The sequence below is a fragment of the Schistocerca serialis genome, chromosome 6 (genome assembly GCF_023864345.2).
Source record: "Schistocerca serialis cubense isolate TAMUIC-IGC-003099 chromosome 6, iqSchSeri2.2, whole genome shotgun sequence".
Classification (NCBI taxonomy): domain Eukaryota; kingdom Metazoa; phylum Arthropoda; class Insecta; order Orthoptera; family Acrididae; genus Schistocerca; species Schistocerca serialis.
Window position 1 is genome coordinate 450,526,681 of NC_064643.1, and position 22,079 is coordinate 450,548,759.

The 22,079-nt window shown below is 39.4% G+C and overlaps 1 protein-coding gene across 3 annotated transcripts in view; it reads left to right on the plus strand.

Moving 5' to 3' along the window:
- LOC126484636 (heterogeneous nuclear ribonucleoprotein L) overlaps positions 1-22,079 on the plus strand; it is a 192,177-nt gene that overhangs the window by 58,974 nt on the left and 111,124 nt on the right. For all 3 annotated transcript variants that reach the window (XM_050108227.1, XM_050108226.1, XM_050108228.1), the window contains exons 4-5: positions 18,633-18,718; positions 20,601-20,697. In XM_050108227.1, the coding sequence (XP_049964184.1) occupies positions 18,633-18,718; positions 20,601-20,697 (183 nt within the window). The remainder of the gene's footprint in view (positions 1-18,632; positions 18,719-20,600; positions 20,698-22,079) is intronic.

Below are 22,079 nucleotides of genomic sequence, written 5' to 3' on the forward strand. Positions count from 1 at the left end.
TGATGTCATCACCACCCCAGTGTTGTTAAGGAACCAAAGGTTCTGTGTCAAGAGTAAAATTTCACAACAACCGTTCCCTGTGTTGCGCGACCGGGAACGCAAATAGGAAAACTAAGTAATAGTCAATACAAGGTGGTACTTTTAAAAATTTGAAAAAAGCAACGTATCAATGTAAATTGTGCATCATTTTGAAGCTTAGACATTTTAATTATGTTCTGGATCCAATTGTTGACCCTAGCCAACATAAGTGGCACTAGGTGTGCGATAGCCTGACGAGTGTTTGCCTTAAAAAGTTCTAAAGTTTGTGGCTTATCAGCATAGACCTGTGCTCCAAAGGAAAAAGTGCATGGGTGTTCAATCATGTGACTGTGGCAGCCAATTCACATATCTACGCCTTGATGATCATGCAGCCATACTTCTCCTTCAGCAAACAGTGTGTAGCATCAGCTGTGTGGCAGTTAACATCATCTTGGTTGAGACAACATGCTTTCAATACCAGTGGTTTCAAATTCTGGCCACAGATATTTGCATAACATAGATTTGTAGCGGTTGCCATCATTTTGAAATAAATAAGGCCCAATGAAGCTGCCATACCATAAACCATGTGACACAGGGAGGTTTTTTGAATGCACTGGTGGGTAATAGAAGACTGACTGGTTCTTCACACTCTGGTAACTACAACTTTGTGAATTGACGAAGCCACTAAGACCAACATGCGCCTCGCTGGTGATGATTTTTCCACTTAAATCTGGATCGGCTTCCAACTGCTGTTTGGTCCACTTGGTGAACTCATGACGCAGTCTGGTCATTTCGCTTCAACTCTGAGACTGTACAACTTGGTATGGCAGAAGCCCCAAATCCTTTTGTAGAATTTGTCAAGTTATTGTTTCAGCCACAACTGTTGAGATCGTCTTGAAACTGACACATTGAGTTATTTTCCATGGCCCCCATCCCAGTAATTCCACACGATGGTGTTGAGTTTGTAGGGTTTGACAAACGTCATTCTTTCGGCAGCTGCTTCAGCAGTTCCCATCGCGATCTCCTTGTCGGAAGACTGCTCCTTGGACACTGCCCCCTCCCACCCCCTCTCCCGAAATTGTTGCTGCTATTGAAGGCTGCCATAATGCCCTCCAACACTATGAATGGCATTCATCCCTCAACCGCCTCCTGGCCTTTAAACGACTTAGTGCCTGGGCCCATTATCTAATTAAATGCCAGAAACTGATCTGTTTGGAACGTAAAGTCGCTGCCGTAGGGCTGCATACTAGTCCTTTTCAGGTATGGGCAAAGACCAGGTGTCCCAGAAATTTCCCTAGATGATATCACCACCAGCCCAGACTCCATTTTGCCCAGGTCTTACACCAGTGACATTGTAACGTTGTTAAATTTTATGGTTGTTTCCCATCCAATTTTGTAGAATTGGAAATGCTTCCTTAGCAAGTAATACAATTTTTGGCAGCATTTATGTACGTGAGCAAACTTTTTCAACTCTGAGCCACAGAAAAAATGACACCTCACTGATAAATCATTCCAGTGCCATTTCGCAAATTTGTAAGACAGAAATAAATGCAAACATTTCACAAATAGCCAATCAAATAAAGCCTCAAAAGTCGGATTAAATTTTGATTTGACATGCATGTTTAATTATTTAGAAGTTTTCACTTGTCTCATTTTCTCTGTTTCTGATTAATAAATTGAACAGATATTTTTGTTTTTACGTTTTTTATATGATGTGTATAGTTATACAAAATAACTAACAACTGTGGCTCGCCTGTATCTCATTTTGCCAGTGTATGGTCCTTGCCTGCTAAAAAGGCTGTCCATTGATTTAAAGTATCTATAAAGTTCCTTCCAATAGTTCACCATTAGTTTGCTTTGGTACCTGCTGAAATAATTTACTGTTACTCAGGTCAGGTAAACATTGCCTGTACCTAAGAACCTATCAATTGACAGAAGGGTTTCGAATTGCGTATATAATCTTGCTCGTCATTCAGTTGTGCATTGCTTTCCATTGAGAGTTCGATCTCCATTGGTGTCCTAGCCAGATTACATTGTTCGTCTAGGCATTCCATGGTCTGACCTTTTGAAGTCAGTGTTAAGACAAGATTTAATCCTGTCATTTCTTGGATGAAAAATAGATTTCCCAAAACCCTTTTAATCTTGTTGATCCCATCGTAGTCAGTTGTGGCAATGACATACTATAGAAGTTGTACACACTCGAATGTTCAAAAATTGCTTATATGCAAATATATCACTGACCCTCTAAAGTTCAATACGTCTTACAAAACTATCAAATGATGTATTCCATGTACAATGAGCCATTTTTGTTTGATAAAAGATCTTTTGCAATTCAGATCTGATTTTTTGATCTGTGACTCCATGTTATCTATGTAAACTTCTGCACATAGTTCCCTCTGTAGTAAAGCATATTTGGATCCATTTGGCAGCTATGTAGATAATCTTTCAGTGACTGTCACCAGATTTCTCATTCATAGCCAAATGTGCAACATGAGTATACATTTCATAATAATCGTAATACTTCCTTTGAGCAGTCTTTGATTACAGCCCCCACCTGTAGCTTCCAATTTCTCCATGTTGATTATGTTTAATTTTGAAGACCCATTTGCTGCCAGTCAATTGATATCTTCTGTGGATGGCACAGTAACTCCCATTTATCATTATGTTCCAATGACTTTATTTCACTGGTGATTGCTTCCCTTCATTTATGTTCACAATGTTTCCCTGCTACACTGATGAGCCAAAACATGGACATCTGCTTGATAGCTAGTTTCTGTCTTTGGAATGAAGTAAGTCACTGATTACATGTGCTAGGGGTCCGACAATTAGTTAGGTTTGTGAAGATAGTCAGTTCCATAAGAAAGTGTACGCCATAATTTGAAATGTAACGTCCGCTGCGACAACTCTGGTAACGGTCCCGAATCTGTAATCAACGTGCTTTTGCACTGTGAGAGTTGAATGTTTTGTTTCGTCAGTTGCAGTTTAACCCTTGGTCGGCACATTTTTTTGATCTTATTACAGGTGATAGTTTGTAGTTCATGACTCGCTATGAACCACCTATGCCGTACCATGCAAACATTTTTTTTAGGGCTGGTGTCCCATGGACTGTGAGGTGATACCATCAAGTTTGTAGGACTTTTCTATTATAAATATTGACACTGCAAATCAAAATAAAAAATTATACATCATTGCTGGATTGTCTCTTACTCACAAAATATTAACAAAATACAATAACTGGATGTTATGGAAGAGTCTGAAACACGGTTATACACGCAATGCAACATTGCAATTTGAGCATATTATTCTCGTTCTTTTTTCTTCTTTTCTTGTAATGCACATAAAACAATGTCTATACTTCAGTTTTCTTTGGCAGATGTTCATCTACATAGGAAAGTAGTTCATCAGGAACACAACACAAAAGGAGTGCAGAGCATAAGTTACATCGAAAGAGGGAGGATGGGGAAGGCTGGGGGGGGGGGGGGGGGGAAGAGTGTACACAGTCTGGACTGGATAGGGAAAAGGGGGGGGGGGCAGGGAAGGTGAAGCAGTGGGAAGCAGATTGGTTAAGTTTAGTCTGTAGGATTGTGAGGACACAGGATTTGCTGGAGACACAATCCCCACTTGTATAGTTCAGAGAAACTTCCATTGAAACAGAGTATCTAGTGTAGTGTAGTGAAACAGCTGTAGAAAGGCTGTTAAGTTTGGCAATTGGATGGTATAGTTTGCAGTTGGCCACATTTTGGCACTGGCCAGTCATGTGAGTTTGTCGTGCCCACACAGAGCTGTAAAGTAGCAGCACCATAGCTGATTAATAAAATGGCTACTTTCACCAGTGGTTCTGCCTTATATTGGGTACAAAATGCGACTGGATTGCTGTAGGAGGGGGTGAGTGTATGGAACAGCTCCTGCACCTGGGCTGACTATAAAGGAATGATCACTGGGTTGCATGACTGGAGTAGGGATGTACAACGATATTCCATATATTGGGGGAAGGGTGGGTGCCGTTACTTCAGGTGATGAGTGGGATGTACCTCATCATGATGCATGACGAAAGGCAGTCAGAGCTGTGATGGAAGATAGGGTTGAGCTTCTCAAGGTCAGGATGACACTGGGTGATCTGGCAGGTTAACAGGTTTAGTGTTTTCTGAGAAAATAGTGTGGGGGAAATCATTTTATGGATGAGCTGGGTAGGCTATTGTCTTTCAGTAAAGGTTCTAGTAGGATTATCAGTATGATTTCATCAACTCCAGTGTTTCCACTGCAGGTGGAGTGTCCACAGGTAATGAGGCTAAAGGAAGAGACTGTTGGAGATGAAATAGATGACCACTGTCAAATTGGAGCTGCTGTTAGTGATCGTTGCACTAGGTATGGAAAGATGTTTTTCTGAATCCACATGAGAGGTGGAGATAGACATGTGGGAAGGTGACTGGTTGACTTGAGGGGGGCCATGTGAATTGGATTTGGGAGTAGGTGTTCATTGTGGAGGAAAGAGCAAAAGTTGTCCCTGCTGTGAGTTCAGATCATGAAAAAATCAGTGAATCTGAACCAGGCAAGGGTTTTAGGTTTTTATTGGATAGGGTTCTTCCAGATGTCCCTTAAGTTGGCATAGGATGGCTCCTTGTGGCTATCCATGGCAGTACCACAGATTTGTTCATAGATTTGGCCATTGAAAGTGAAATAATTGTGGGTCAAGATATGGTTCGCTAAGAGGACTAGGAAATCCTGGGTTTAATATAGGGATGTTAGGAAAGGTAGTGTTCGGTGGCCACTAGAGCACAGTGAACTTCAGTGTATAAGGACGTTGCAACCACAGTGACCAACAAGGAATAGGGTAATTTTGTTCTGTCCAGAGCCTCAGTCATGGTATTATTATTATTATTATTATTATATTTTTTATTTTTTTTATTTATTTATTTATTTATTTATTTTTTTTTGAGCGATGCTGTCATTTGACAGTAATAATTTTTGTTATACAATTCAGATTTTGGCCTTAAGCCATTTACAAATACAAGATCTTCATTTATATGTAAAGACACCAGACTGGTACTAAGTTTTTGTACCAGAAAATAGTCTAAGGCTGAAATCTGGATTGTATAATAATGAAATAAAAATTAGCAGCAGCATTAAAAGAAAAAGAATCTGGTGGTAACATGTCAGGAATTGTGATTAGGTGGTGTTTAGGAAGAGTTTTGATTGAGAGATTGAGGTTTTGGACGATAGCTCAGAGGTGTAGGTCATCAAAGGAAGACGTTCATTCTGTGGGCAGTTTGAGGAGCATGAAAAAGGAAGGAGTGTGGGGGTTACAGGTGTGAAGAGATGGATTTATTCATGTCTGATTTTTATGGTAGACCTAAGCCCTAGAGGAGCTGCTGGGGCTCATTGGACTTCCGGGATGGATAACGATTGTAAGGTTTGTATACAAATGTATCAAAGGTGGCACAGACCCTCAGCCACATAGTCACTATGATTCATCACAACAGTAGTGGAGGATGTCTGAATAGGTTTTTCAGGTTGTAAATAGCTGTGTATTCCATATGAGTGTTGTTGGACTCAATGAGGATGGATTCAGCAAAGAAAATTGAGGCCAAATTAGAAGTAAGAAATTTTGGAAAGATTACTGGGTGGAAGGTTCTGTCTGTGTGCGTGTGCGTGTGGGGGGGGGGGGGGGGGTTTGGTTAGTGTCAGCAGGGTGTGTGGTGAAGAAATGTTTCTCCTACAGTGAAAGGATAAAGGAAAGGAGACCCTTATAAAAGTCCAGTTACAGTTGAACTCGGGTTTGGGGTGTAAAGCTGTGGTGTTTAAGAAAGTATTGCAATCCCTGCAGGGGTCAGAGTTTTGACAGAGAGAATGACATCAGTGTTTAAAGATGAGTTCGGGAGCAGTGTGTTTTGTGGAAATTGAGTAAGTTTTTGGTGTGTTGAGGGTGGAGCAAGTCAGCAAGGCGTGGTCAGGCAGCTTAGGTTACGGAGGTGGGGAGAGGGAGGGCTGCATAGATTATAGTGGTAGGCCCTCATGGTTATAGGTAATCCCTTGCAGACATCGGACTGATTGCATTCCGGAAGTTGCAGTCAGAGTAAAAGGATTCTGCGAAAGTGGTAGAGGTGTAAAGTATGGTTTGAGCTTAGATTGTATGATCATGAAGGACCAGATAGGTGAGGTTGAGAAAGTAATGGATTTGGAAAAGGTTCTTGTGGTAGAATGTGACAGCCTGATATACAATTTTAATAATAAGCCCATTATGTGGGATACTGTGTGCCATGGAGGATTTGAGAAACTTTGTGCATGATTAGTTCTGCAAAGGCAACAGATCATTTTCGTAATTGGCAAAGGTAAAATTAGCAGGGATTCATGGTTGGATATGTAAAATACGGCTATTTTCACATGCGACAGCACAAAAGTTTGTGTTACTTGTATCTATGCTCCAGACATCAGGCCGCTGTTGGTGTCTTCATTATTTTACGTATTTCTCCTTGTAGCACTTTCCATTAATGTTAAACATTTAGCATATAGAAATATTATGAACTAGTCAACATAATATTTCGTTGACTGTGGCAAACTTTACTCTTTTTAAACTATATATAGTCTAAACTTCGCACCACATGTAGAACAGTGGAGCTGGTAGTGCCACTATGAGGAGGCAAATCAGGTTTATTTTAAATATATGCTATAATGGTTTTGAACATTAGGTACCATTTCAGATTGGACATCGTGATTAGTCAAGAATGCATTTAAAGTGACATAAACACTATTGTTATCAACACTTTGCAGAGTTTGAACGAGGTTGTGTAACAGGGCAATGAGGATCTAGATGTCCCTTTTGCGATATTCCAGAAAGGACTGGCAGAAATGTAGCCACTGTAAAAGATCACTGGCAGCCGTGGTCAAGGGAATGTACGGTGGTAAGAAGACCGGGCTACCACTACTGAGAGGAAGACTATACTAAGAGGGTAGTTTGAAAAGTTCTTGGAATCACCACGAGAGGTCAGTGCTAGTTATTCACGTGATAATCATTGGACTGTTGGTTGTAAACAAGTGCCATGTCAGCACTCTTGGAAGAGAGCTGTGGCAGTTAGTGGCTCTGTTGTTCCCGCATAGTGATTTGCGAAGAGGAAAAAATAGATTCGAGCAGTGATTAAGAGCTTTGTGAAGAAAGGTTCTAAAACAAAGGACATTCAAGTTGATTTCCTGAATACACTGGGGAATCTGCTTCTTCATATTTGATTGTTGCCAAGTGGACAAATGTATTTACATTTGGTCGGGAGAGCTTGGATTATGATCAACGCAGTGGCTGGCCAAGATGTCACTACTCCAGGAATAATTGCAAAAGTGCACAAAATGGTCATGGAGGATCACCGATTCAAAGTGAGTGAAATTGTTCACGCTTGCCAGATGTCTGAAAGGGTATCACATTTTAACTGAAGAATTGGAAATGAAAAAAGTATCTGCAAGATGGGTGCTACTACTCTTGATGCTGGCTCAAAACGCATGAAATGGACATATCAGAACAATGTTTGGCCCGTTTTAGGAGAAACGAAAAAGATTTTTTGCGATGGTTTGTGACTACAGATGAATCTTGGTTGCACTACTATACTCCAGAGACAAAATAGTCAAAACAGTGCAAATGTGCCGATTCTCCGCCACCAAAGAAATCTGACAGTTCCTCCAGGGGGGAAGGTCGTTGTTGTGGACTGGCAAGACAGCCAATCCACAGTGACGGGTAACCGAAAGGCATGCGCTTAAATTCACGCAGGCTGGCGTGAGGTCTGAAACAGTATACGTAATGAATGCTATAAAGAAAAGTACGTAGCTGCTGGAATACTTAACTTCAATCCACAATTGGTGAACATTGGTCTTGTTACTGTACATGTTAGATACATAGCAAAGGATAAATGGCGCCTTGCTAGGTCGTAGCCATTGACTTAGCTGAAGGCTATGCTAACTATCGTCTCGGCAAATGAGAGCGTAATTCTCAGTGAACCTTTCCTAGCAACGTCGGCTGTACAACTGGGGCGAGTGTAAAGACGTCTCTCTAGACCTGCCGTGTGGTGGCGCTCGGTCTGCAATTACTGACAGTGGTGACACACGGGTCCGTCGTATACTAGCGGACCGCGGCCGATTTAAAAGCTACCACCTAGCAAGTGTGGTGTCTGGCGGTGACACCACAGTCGTAGCATCAGTGTTCTGGGAAGCGAAGGGGATTCTGTTCGTAGATTATCTCCCCACTGGGCAAACAATTACAGGAGAATACTGTGCTAACCTCCTGAACAAATTTCAACAAAAGAGAAGTTAGAAAGGCCAGGTTTAGTGAGGAATTAAGTCATGTCCCATCAAGACATTGCGCGCCCGCACACATGCCATCGCCGTGGCAAAATTACCCTCCTGATTCACCTGATACGGCTCTGTCAGACTTCCATCTCTTCCCAAACCTGAAAATTTTTCTTGAGTGAAGATTCACTTCAAACGAAGAATTAATGGCCGGAGTTGACAATTATTTTGGAGGCCTGAAGGAAACCCATTTTTGAGATGGGATCAAAGCACTGGAACAACATTGGATCAAGTGCATTAATCTAAAAGAGACTACATAGAACAGTAAAAAAAATCAATGATGTAAGTACTTTCTATTCTGTTCCGAGAACTTTCCAAACCACCCTCATATTTGGTGTATGGCTGTGGTGCATTGTAATGCATCTGGAGCAGCAATTTTAGCAGCAGTTGACACTACAGTAACACAATGAACTCCCATTGTCAACAATTTTTCGTAATATGTCTGATAACGACATACACACAGTGTCATAAGAGTGGATCCGTCAAACTGCCGTCACGTCATAACTGACATTTAATTTCGACATCTTGACACTATTTATGGTCTTAATAAAGCAGTGACGGTTACAAAACAGTCAAATACCGACGCAATATGGATGTAACATCAACCTAGACATATATGAAAATGGCGATTAAGCTGAAACACTGTCATAAATAAAAATTACTCATTATAAGCAGCTATTTGATGTATCTACTATAACAATCTTGAAAATTGGTTATTTAGAGGACACCTCCAAGCCAGAGGCCCTGCAGCGTGCGTCCACTGACCCCAAACCACTGCCTTTTTCGACTTCAGTGGTGTCAAGTGAGAGGAGCTCCAGTGGTGTCAAGTGATAGCTCTTTGGAGGGCTGTTGGAAATCTGTTCAGCATCCTGATGAAAGCTGGTTCTGCCTCAGTGACAGTGTTGGCTGTCTGATGGTTATACACACTATACCTACACCTGGAGCTGTGGTCTGGGGTGCAATTTTTTATGACAGCGCAAGCACTGTGGTGGTTATTCCACTCAAGCTTAGTGCAAATTCGTATGTCAGTTTGTGGCATTCTCAACAGCATTTGAGGTGGTGCTTTTCCATTAGTATGACACTTGTCCACATACTGCTGTTGTAACAAAATATCCTCTACAGCGTGTCGACGTGCCCTGGGCTGCTCGATCACCCTGTCTGTCTCCAATACAGAACATTGGCATGTATCGGAAAACTACTCCAGCGTCATACACAGGGTGTATATGCCCATGGACAACCGGGAAAGACACGGGAGTTTTTCACTTTAGTTTTCAGTTACATTTTTGTTATTTTAACTGGTAAAAACTTATATTCAACAAAGAATTTTACTGTATGCTGCTTCTGCAGAATAATACTGCAGCAATAAAATATGAACGAGAGAGAGAGAGAGAGAGAGAGAGAGAGAGAGAGAGAGATAAGTTGCAAAGGAAATGCACAGTTTACAACAAAACACCATGCACACACGTTTGCCAACAGCAAAATGTGTCAAAGGCCTTAGGATGGAGACTATACAACACTTCTTAACAGCAGACTGCTTACGATGAGTGTCACGTCACAATTGGTTAATTAGGTTCGTTTGAGCAGTTGCCAGCGGACTTGCGCACATGCGCAGTTCACTCGCATATGAGCAGTATTTTCTCCTGCTTCTGGCTACTTGAAGCCAGATGCTAACCGGAAAAATTTGTCTGCCCCACCCAAGCTCCCAGATTAGTGCATGCGCAGAGCAGTCTGGGGAGTCTTCATGTGACCCCTGTTTAGGTTCAGTGGTTTTGCTGTTTCCTCTTCATTTACAGCTCCCACGGCAAATGAAAACAAAACGTATTTCTTTGGCCAGGAGCGATCAAGTGAATTAAAATACATTCAAATAATTTCGGAAGGCTTTAATACATTATTAGTTAGTTTTCTGATTTTTTTTCCACGTTTTTGGCAGTCAAGCAATGATCTTGCAAAACAAAGAAGTTATTCTTGTTGACATGCTAAAGAATTTTGGTTTTTCTTAATCTTTTCCACTGAGGCCTTCATTTCATTTGAAATGAAGCGTTTTGTTCCACAATATAGGCTACTTCCAACTGTTCGCTGAATTCATGTTCTGGCACGTATTGCATGATGCCACAATAAAGACCCAAAAATGACAGTACAGTAATGGTACTCAAAGAAAATTTACATCCTGAAAACCAAACTGAAAACTTCGAATTACACATTTGAGTATGGTTTACAAAATTCCGATGCTCTTGGAGTATCCACTGATGTCCTGTTTCGTTTACGATGTAATGTAAGATCTCTTAGTGATTTATACGTACGAACATAAAGACTTCCTAGGCCATCATAGCTATGCAAGCGGAGCAACACCTGTTTTCTGGCACTCTTACAGCTGCTGAAATGAACCTATTTCTAATAGGTCTCAGGAAAATATTGCAAATGGTGATTTGAAGAGTTGCTTCCAAAGTAAATTTCTTTTTATGCATGATGAATTAAGTTACTTGTGAGAATGTGCGTTGAATTTTTAAGTCGCTGAGCTTTTAACTGTCATTTAAAACTTTAATGCTTAGAGGACTGGCCACTTAAATTTAGAGCCCTGAAGACCAGACATTTGTCATTAATAAATGCACCGACATATTCGTGCCATGTGTCTTAAAGTGTAACACATGCAAAAAGACCAATATTATGTGTGAAAGCTTAGTTTTTCTTGTAGCGTCACCGTATCTATTAATTTAAACCTCTAACTTTCCATTTTTGTGTGTTCGCGCAGCTAATGTGCTAGTGGCTGACTATATCACGTGTCCTATGCTCTGAATATCTGCTGTCATCGGCTGGCGAGATCACGTGACATGAGCTATGATTGGCTTAGAAAAGGAGTAGCAATCTCGATTTCAATGCTTTGGAAACATGTTGTTTGGTGGAATTAAAATTAACATACAGCATATCATAATGCAAAAATATGTAGCGTACATGGTGCTGCACATCAAAGATATACACAGACTTTTTTGTCTGTGGGTGTCATTCTCTAAAGTAATGGCGGTAAGTTCTGTGCCAATGTATAAAACATTGATTCTAGGGGTTTATAAGTTTTACAGTTCGTGCAAAAGTATACTGTCACTTAACACACAGGATTTGTATTTTCATCCAGAAAAAGTATTTTCTAACCCTCCATATAGTGGAGATGCTGAGTCAAGATAGTCGCAACAAAAAGATTCACACAATTAAAACTTTCGGCCATTAAGGCCTTCGTCAGCAGTGTGTGTGTGTGTGTGTGTGTGTGTGTGTGTGTGTGTGTGTGTGTGTGCGTGCGTGTGTACTGCTGACTAAGGCCTTAATGGCCGAAAGCTTTGTGTGAATCTTCTTATTGCGCCTATCGCGACTCAGTATCTCCGCTATATGGTGAGTAGCAACTTTCCTTCTCTGGTATTGTTACATTCCATCCTGTATTTTCCTTTGTTTGATCTATTTTTAACCCGGAAATTCAGGAAAGACCTAAACACAACCAACAGTAACGATGACTGTATTTACCTACAAAGTGCAACACACGCGGAACTCCATCTCACAAACTGACATCCAGCATCTGTATAACACAATGTATGCTTTCATTCAACATTTTGCCAGTTACACCAGTTATTAATATACCAGCATTTAACATTCGCAATTGCTTATCTCGCACATACGTTAACCTGTGATCTTAACAACGTTAAATCACTTAAAAATGTTACCTCGACAAATTTGTTCCTGAAATTTCATTACTGTACATTTTTGTGGTGTTGCAGTTTAACCTTCTTGTTTTCCAGAAGGTTAACACACAGAATTTACCATATGCATTTGTCAGTTGGTTTTCTTGTTGCATAACCAATGTGTAGAAAAAAGCACGTCTGTGAGGGATAATAAAAGAAGTGGGTGCAGAGGTCTTCCTAGGACTTTATTGTGCAAGTAAACACTGAACAACGTAGTGTTTCTCTCAATGGTATAGCAGTGAAAAGAGTGAAGAGTTCATCCATTAATGCTTCAGAGAGAGAGACATGACAAAATGTGCAGGGCATTTGTAATAAGAACAATGCTGTTGCACCTGCATACATGATGTTCATTCTTTACTGCCACAATCGTTCACTGTAAGAGTCACGGTACTCTTACAGTGAGTTTATGTAATTGGAGTCCAGGCTTACAATTCAGGATATATGATGCTTGTTTCAAACATAGTATCCTGATTCTGGTGTTACTTGCAGGTAATATGCCAAATATTTCAGGAAACATTTAACTCTGTCATTCAGTCCAGCACTAGTTGTCACACGCATGAAATGTAAAGAACTCAAAAATCAAGTCCCATGTTGGATGATTGGTCCTACTGCTTCAGTAGCTGCTGTGGAGCTTGTTACACAAAGCACCGAGCTGGTAAGTTCTGAAAGAGCGGGAAAATTACTGAAGAAGAGTGCAAATGTAGTGATTCGGTTCTTGGTATTGGCTTTTGCATGCAAAATGTGTCTGCCAAAACTGTATATACAGGATGTAATTTGTCTTCAGCATCTATGGTTAAATGTATTTTGTTTTCATAATATGAAGAAAGAGTCCGTAATGCTTGTAAATCATGAATGCTTTGCAAGGAAAGGAGTCTATGAAGTACACTCCTTCCGTTTGATTTTATAAAGGAATATGTCCCAGAAAATGTAGGAGCTCAGTTTGTTTTGTGATGGTTGCATTGTGCAAAATAGGAATGTCTGTAAAATTAGAATGTCTAAATCTTTGGTGGACACTAAACATTTTGTTATGGTGGAGTTTTTCTCCTATTTCTGGACGTTCATATAAATATGCAATAGAAAATTTCCCATGATGAAACGGGTAACCAGAAGAGCTGATTGGTGTAAGAAAAGTTGTGAAATGATTGGCAATGCTTCCAAAAATCCAAGTTCTCCGTAAAGCTAATGGCCAACACATGACAGGAAAGGGTTGTCGAACGAACCAAAATCTGGACATTTTCCAGAAAGTCCAGTTTTAGCCATGTTCCTCTATGCACCTTGAACGTAGTAGGTTACTGTTGTGCATTGTGATTACATAAGAGAATGACACAAGCATACATTCCTTAATTTTGGAAGTGTCTGTTGTTTTTAATGTTTAAGAGACTTGCACTGAGCCAATGGCTATTAAAGGAACAGAATGCAATGTTTACTTCAAAGTATTCTGCACTTGTGAAGATATTTTTGTGATGATTGAATGAAATGACTTGTACATCATGCTGCTACTGCTGCTGATCAGTGAAACCATTTTGTATGTATTGTTAATAGAGTTAAAGCACTGTGTAGAATCTGCGAGTAAAGAAAGAAGTTGAAACATTACTAAAACACACAAGCTGAACTTGCTTAAGAATTTCTTCCTCAAGAAAAGGACCTTTTCCAGTGTTCAGGATTTTTTTTTTCCCTCTCAGATTGCAAAACTTAGCAACTGTAGTAATTGCAAAAATAAGATGTTTGGAAAACTGATCCTGTTACATTGCTCATACTTAGCTGCTGTATGTTTACCTTCGTTCCTGCAAACTTAATCTTAGGGAGTAAAGTCCCTACAAATAAGTTTGTATCAGTTGTTTTTTTTCCCTCATCTTCATAACGGCTGCCCCTGCAGAAATGTTTTGTAGAACTGCAGGAAAAGATCACCAACCAAGTTACTTGCAGATTCAAATTCCACCATTAGCAGAGTTTTCCAAATTAACAACTGACTTGCCATTCCTCTTTGTTCATAAACCTTGCAAAGCAACAACCATTAATCAAATGATGTGGCTTTGTCTTTGGCTTACTGCAGATAATTATCCGCCGTTCTCCATATGATTTGAGACTTAAATTAGTCGTCAAATTTCTTTAGAGTTAATTGAGCTCCTTTTTTAGAGCACACCTGTGCTGTATTATTCTCTTTATGTACGACCATTTCAGAATATTTCTCGTAAGTCCATCTGTTGGAATTCGTTGGAGTACTAAAATTTTAAATTTCTGATAAACATAAGTTTTCTATCGAACAATGAGATTTGTGTGCCTTAGCAGCTGTCAGATCAGTAGCAAAAGCACTTTAAGTTTTTATTATACAAGCAAATGACATGTCCTAAATTAACAGGGTTCTGGACTCTCAACATATAATTTTATATAGATGTGGTCATTCTTTACATATGGTTATCAGTTTATTTGTAATGATGATTTTATGTGATGAACTACTGATAACATGTTGTTCTGAATAAGTGCAAGGAAATTAATCACTTAGCAACCACATATCAGCAGTATCAGAGTAAAAGATAGCACAGAGCTGCCATTCGGGAAAAAAATTAGACTTGAATTGCAGCCCTCAGTACTTCGTAAGTTTATTATAGAGTTATCACATATACAACTCAGAATTTCTCACATGAACAAAGTCTGTTTTTGTTACATCACTAACAACTACTGGGGTGGTAATAAAGTTGTTTTAACATTTTTAAAGCACTCATTTTATGCCGTTTTGGCATGAAAGCATTGTTTATCGGTCAGCAGCACCATCAACCCTAGAAATAGTTACACACTGACCTCTACGGTGGTGTCTGTCTGGCAGCTGGAGCTTTTCAGCGTGAGCCAGGTTGATACTCTACCTGCAGAAATGGAACTACCACTACTGAAAACACAACGCCATCAAAATTGGTCTACCAAAAACCACTGTCATCCTGTCTTTATTTCACTATACAATGACTATTATTCATGAACTGCCCTAAAGAAGACCACTTTCTAGCAGCACTCGTCAATTGCAAACTTCTCCATTATATGTTTAACAACCAGGAGTTACGGTGTGACACCAAAGGAAATACAACACTCAGTTTTTATTGCTGTGTGTTCGTCTGTCATCAGAGAGTATCATTTTAATCTCACTTATACTGATGGTTCCAAAAGTTTTGTGCTTTTTTTCATGTAGATGACAGGAATTGAGAACAATGTTCTCTACCAAAATTATGTGGTATTTATACTGCAGAGATAATAACCATACATACAGCACTACAAAACATAATGGCTATGCAGCAACTTCATGAGAACAATGTTGTCCAGATAATCCATTGGTATCTGCACCCGTGACAAACTTTATGCTTTTTGCACAGTTCTGCACTTGGCAGTCCCGCCAGTATTTCAGGTAATGAGTTGGCTGATAAATTAGCAAAAGAAGCAGTGGGGATGGAAACAATCAAACTAGATATTCAAAGTGCTTACTTAAAGACCCACGTTAGTTGCCATGTGGTGAAATGGAAAATCAAATGATAAGATAATAAAAATACAATAAAGTACTGCACATGAAACACAACTACAAAGGTCTAGGACACTAGCCACAGCAATTTTTATCTGAAGATTTGAGTTCCATTTGTAATGCCTTGACACGACAAGGGAATTGCAAACGTTAACATTTGCTTTTAAAAGTTGGGTGATAAAACAACTGCCCTCTGATTTTTCAGTTTCAACCAAAATAGTCAAAAGCTTAACCAGCAGCTGATTACCTTAGCAAAGCCTGGCAAGAAGAAAAGCCCTTTGTGATTACATGAAATATGGTTTTAGCTTTCTTTGAAGACTGCAAATTTAGTTACAATCAGAATGCATTAAATGGTCTGTTATACTTCAACAGAATTTTTAGGAGATATTGTACTAGATAATTAAATTAATAAATGTAACTGCAATAAAGCGTGTTCAGTTTGTCATACAAAATGCATTTGTTAAAATGATTGTGAATATTTGACATTAGTATTAAAGTTCATTTCTGAACCTTATCCATAGGGTCTCCTAAACAATATAAATCTTTCCTAGTACAATAAAATCTGCTCTTCTTAATAAAATGTAAGCAAGCTTAATTGCAGGTAATAGTATTAATCAACGTAGCAATGTGTGCACAAATTTTTTGATGTGATAGTACTTGATAACAAGTATTTTGAAGTATTTTCTCTAAGGCATTATTAAAGGCAGTCATCATACCGCATTTATCACAAATATTGGAAAAAATACTGTGCAAAAATATTGTGCAAAAATACTTATAAGCAACTGCTGCTACTTCTAGAATTGATAACTAGCAACTTCTCTATGGGACTACTAAAAGAGCAGTCGGTATAGGCCTACTGAGTTTTTCAAAAAATTATTATGGTCAAAAATGGTTGAAAAATCGTGTAGCACACAACCGGTGGATGATAGTGTTAAAACTTTTTTGAGTTCTGAGCGCACAAACTATTGAATGTATGAAAAGTCTTCCTTTCATTACTACTATTTTCAGTTTTAAGCTGTCTCACACAACAGTCCTCTAATGAAATCCTCCTGAAGCATTGGGTTCAGGCTTTGCGCAGATTAATTTTTCTGTCGGGACCATCTGTGCTGTTGTATTCAGTTTGGAATGGTCGGGGCTAGGACCACTGGACACTAAACAACCCTCTCCAGTTGCTTAGTATTTCTTTTCAAGCACTTATAATTTCATACTTCACAGAAATTCTCCTGTCACTATAACCATGTCAGCATTTGATGTCTCGTCATAGTGCAGATGTTTCTGCTGAAAGTTGCTGTAATATGATATTGGGGCAGGTGGGATGGTTAGAATTTTAATCTAATTATGGTAATCCTTCAATACAAATGAAAGTTGAAGCAGTCTTTCCATGATGGGCGCCACTGATTTGCATTTAGAGATACCTGTCACATCCAGGAATGTATGAAGTGGAGAAGTATTAAAGAGAAGCTTGCTTACTCCAGCCCACATCATGTTAAAAACAGAATGACAAGAAGGCAGCAGACTAGGTGACAACCATGCTTGCTTGAGAAACAGAGTTGGGCCAAATTTGAGATGCTTACTGAGGAAAACTGTACAGAAAGAGTACGAAAACACAGATAAAAGGAGAGAATAGTTGCCGGCAGTTACAGCAGCCATTTAGGGAGGAAAGTGGGGTGCAATTAATGACAAGCAGGAATCAGATCTTGGTGTGAGTGAATATTTAATTAATATTTAAAAGTAATTCGCACCGTGTTTTGCACAGCAATGGGTATTTCTGCACTTCCATGATCATTACTTCGCTGTCCAAACGCTCCTTAAGACAAAAGACGACGGCTGCAATGACAGTAATGCGATGGCGGTGTAGCAAGCCTCCAAACTGAACAAGCTGCTTCTCTACCAATCACTGTCGTACGTAAAACCTGCACACACCGTACCACAAAGCTATTCAGACGCTTCCGCATTGGGCTTGTAAAATCAGTGGCGACATATTGCGCAGACATGTTTATAGTGTGTTCATTTTCCACTAAACTATATGAAATACGGTGATTAATAACTAATTTAAAAACGAGACCGAACTCGTCATCCCATGAAGAAAGGGTCACAAAACTGCCAAAAGCATCCAGACTGAGACAGAACCCGTACATTAAAAAGTATTTACATCAGTACCAAATTCACACTGTAGTACTCTAGTGTTAAGAGGTCTTAAATGCCTCAGATACAGTAATCAAGGAAAGCACGAAAATCACGGAGATTGAAGAAGAATTAAGAAAAAGGGACACGAATGATTAACGAAAAGAGAACCAAGACAATCATCACAGTGAAGACTAGTACAGTGAAAGCCTGATGGGTAAACGAAACCACAGAAGAAAGCAAGAAGCGAAACATCTCTACAAAAGAAGTGACAGGCAGAACAAAAAAGAGAAATCAGAAACCAGAAATATCAGCAAACAAAGAAAACAGGAAAGAAGTGGACTGAAGAGGGTAAGAAAAAAGTTACATATAATAATTTTTTGGAAGGAAAAATTCCATGAAAAGTTTCAGCGCTCTCCGCACTAGGAATTAAGATGATGTAAATAACGTCATAAATGTACACGAACAGAAAATAACCACCGGTCGCTGCTATGCACTTTTATACAGGTAAGTCATCCTGTACAGTCGTTCTTCCTGGAAGGCCGCTTCCCTCAAAACATATCATAAAGTCGCAGCAGCGAGTTTACGTATTTGTATCCAGCGCTAGATGGTTGTATATTCATTTTGCAACGCTTAATCTAATGATAAAGTACGACTAACCTCTCTCTCTCTCTCTCTCTCTCTCTCTCTCTCTCTCTCTCTCAACTGATCTTCGCAAGCCGAAGAAGCATCCAGCTTTGTTTCATGAGGTATCAGCTGTGACTTTGTTCGAAGAAACTCGGGACATTGAAAAGAGCGAAACTAATAGCAAATGCGCCAGAGCCATTAATCGTGAAACTCAAAACTTTCACCATTCATGACTTTAGTAATTTTTTTAAAATTCATATTTGCATAGCAGTGTCAGCGCTGATTATAATGAACATTCTTTTTTTTTTTTGCAGGAAGTGCTTCACACCATTTGCTCACCCAGCGGCCAAGTGCTTCGCATTGTGATTTTCAAGAAGAACGGTGTTCAAGCTATGGTGGAATATCCTTTACTGCATATATTACTTGCTTTAATGATTAACTACCACACTTAGGTTACGTAATGAATATGGATGGTTTTAAATTGAGCAGGCAGACGGCCCTCACGTCCAACACACAATAAAAAAATTATTTAGAAATAACTGTTGAAGAGAAAAGAAGTCCATTGAACTGGTTTCGTCCGGTAACGCAAAACTCTGATAACATAATCATGTAAGTCAAGAGGTTCTCCATGTACTATCAGACAAGCAACGCAATTCTAGGAAGAAAAAGTTATTTTACTCGAAGTGTAATTATTCAGAAGTAGTACATATGCACTGAGTATTATTGCTAGCTTTCTCCTGCAATTCATATGTTGTATTGCAGATGCATAGATCGCTCAAACGATTTTCGATTCCGAGAGCTTTTCCTTTCAATGTTTGTATTGTGTAATGTCATGCGATTTAGCTGTGCATCAAATATTTTCCATGTCACTTTTAAAACTGAGTATGTTAAGGCTATCGTCGCTACTCTGTGATAAATGTAACCGCTGGTTCCAACGCTCACATTTGGCAGGAGACAGCCATACAAATACGTGCTGTCTGTTCTCGGCAGGCATCTGCCATGTTCATGTTTCCTCGTGCCTTCCCTGGGAGACGAAATTAAAGGACGGTTACAGCTTGGTAGCTTGTCAGCACTGTCGCTGTTGAGGCTTGTCCGCAATATATAAAGGCGCAAATGTGTAGGATATAGTGAGATGTCCTTGCTGTATATTGGAGATTGAGGTTCCGTTGAACATAATGAGAATTATTGAAGGAAATAGATCAGCATAAGATACTTCTGAATGGCAAACGTTGTAATGTAATACTGTAATGATAGTTGATAATGAACGATTATGGATCTCGGTAGGTCCGTTGGTGTGTTGTGTGTTCAAAATGATTTATTGCGCAGTAAACATTAGATATTCTTCAGTTATTTCACGCGCATAATCAAATTTGGGATAGCCTTGCACATAAATGACTGCAATACTACTCCAATGGCAGAAATCAAAGGGTGGCAGCGACGAGAGAACAACACTAACAGGGTAAGTCTTCGGATTCCTACCGAAAAGCGTTTGAATGGATCAGAATAACAGTGATTACAACACACAATTAACGTGCAGCATTGAGTTTGCTTGGCTGTAACGTAATACTTTGATTTTTGCGTTCTTTAACAGCCGTCAAGCACTTCGTGGAAACGATTCACAATAGTGACGCTACTAGCCGCAAGGGACAGCCGCAGCCATCTGTTGTAAACTGCTCCTGAAATATCTTAACTATATCGCAACGTGAAAAGGACAGGTGTGACCAAGGTGATTTCTGATTTGCTGTTAACATAATATGTCCTGCAAACAGCTAGCCGTCTCACTTTGTTGTTCTGATCCAGGGCGATAATTTAGCTTGATGCTATGAAAAGAAGCGCCGCGTATGCTCTCCGCCTTAACTTGACACTGTCAGCTGAGTGACTTCGTTTTTACAGCAGCTGAGTGACTTCGTTTTTACAGTACGTCGTACAAATCACTACAGAGAAAAGAAAATACCTGAAAAGTGAAGTGACAATTTACTCCAAATAGGTTCAGCCCTTGAATTTAAAGTTAGCTTATATTTAGATGAGAATTAACAAGCAAAGGTATCACTGAACGATTGGAGAATCATCACGAAGAGGGTAATGATGTAGGAGAACGGGGGAGGAGTTGTTGCCTACCTCAGATATCAATGCATTTCATGACAGTTGTGAGAGGTAATTGCAAAATAAGGGAAGTATGTTATGTGGGCATTTTTAATGAAGATGTGGAAGTTCTAAATATAGAATTATACATAATAGTGAAATTTACTGCTTTTTGCGTGTTTATTTCCTTAATGCATCACGTTTGACAGCATTGAATCGGCAAAAAGAGCCAAAGAAGCTCTGAATGGTGCCGATATTTATTCAGGTTGCTGTACGTTGAAGATAGATTTTGCGAAGGTAAGTGTTACTTCTGATTTCTTAATGCAGTTTGGTGGAAGGTTGTATTTTACTTGATTAAGCATTACAAAAATATTTGTAGGTTTTGAAGTAATGTTCTCTCTGGACTAAATTTTGCTTCAACCTGGAACAACTCAGTGTTAGGTTTATGTGATATTTTTGGTTGTAGTGTACGCAGTTTCCTGTGTGTATCAAAAAGAACCACCCGACTTAAAAGAATCATAACTGTTACGTTATTTGAGACATGTGCGTGAATAATGTGCTGTTGAAAAGAACAAACTCTCTAGTTTTACTTGGTTCCTGTAAGTACAGTAGACTCGCTAATCAGGCCCTCAGTAGTCCGGTCTACATCGAAAAACAAGTGCACAATGAATCATCGTGAGCAACAATGCTTACTTAAACAATGCTTCCTATACTGTATTTGAAATTGTAGCTTTCTTTACAGTTCGGAATCATGTCTTTTAAAAGGAAATATGTTACGCTAGACTTAAAGCAGTAACTCGAAATTTTAGATAGCTTCAATCGAGGTTCTTAGCAGAAAGCCTTAATTGCATAGGTCAATGTTTGACGAGCAACTATATATTCGACAGTAATCAACACAAATGGATAGTGAGTTGTGAAAACGGAAGGTTATGCGAAAGAATTAGAATGAACTGGACGTAGCTGTTTATAGCTGGTTCATACAACAACGCAGTAAACGAAGTCCAACCAATGGCCCGATTATAAAAGAAAAAGCAGCTGCATTTAACAAACAACTTGGCGGTAGTAACTTGTTTGCAGCGAGCGAAAGTTGGCTATCAAACTGGAAAAACGACATGGGATTCGGCAGCTGACAGTCACCGGGGAAAGTCGCTCAGCTAACGATAAGGATGCTGAGGAGTTTGTCAGAAAGATATTGAAGATAATAGAGGAAGATTTAACTGCTGATGCCTTGTATAATGCTGATGAAACAGGACTCTTTTACAAGATACTTCCTTCAAAAACATCAGCTGCCAAGAACGAGAAGGCAGTTCGTGGTTACAAGCAACGGAAACAGCGCGCAACATTAATAGCGTGTTGTTATGCAAATGGGAGTCATAAACTATAGCTTATGGTGATGGGAAAAATCCCAAAATCCACGTTGTTTTAAACACAGACATAAATACTGTACCTGCACTTAACTAGTGCAGTATTGCGCTCAGAAGAAAGCGTGGGTGGACAAATATTCTCTCGGTGGTTTCATGAAACGTTTTTACGAGCAGTGAGAAAAGAGATAAAGAAGAAAAAGCTTCCACTGAAAGCTATCCTTAAAATTGACAATCCTCCCAGTCATCCTTCAGATGTTTTTCTTAAATCCGATGGTATACAAGCAATCTTATTCCTACCCATTGCTACACCCCTCA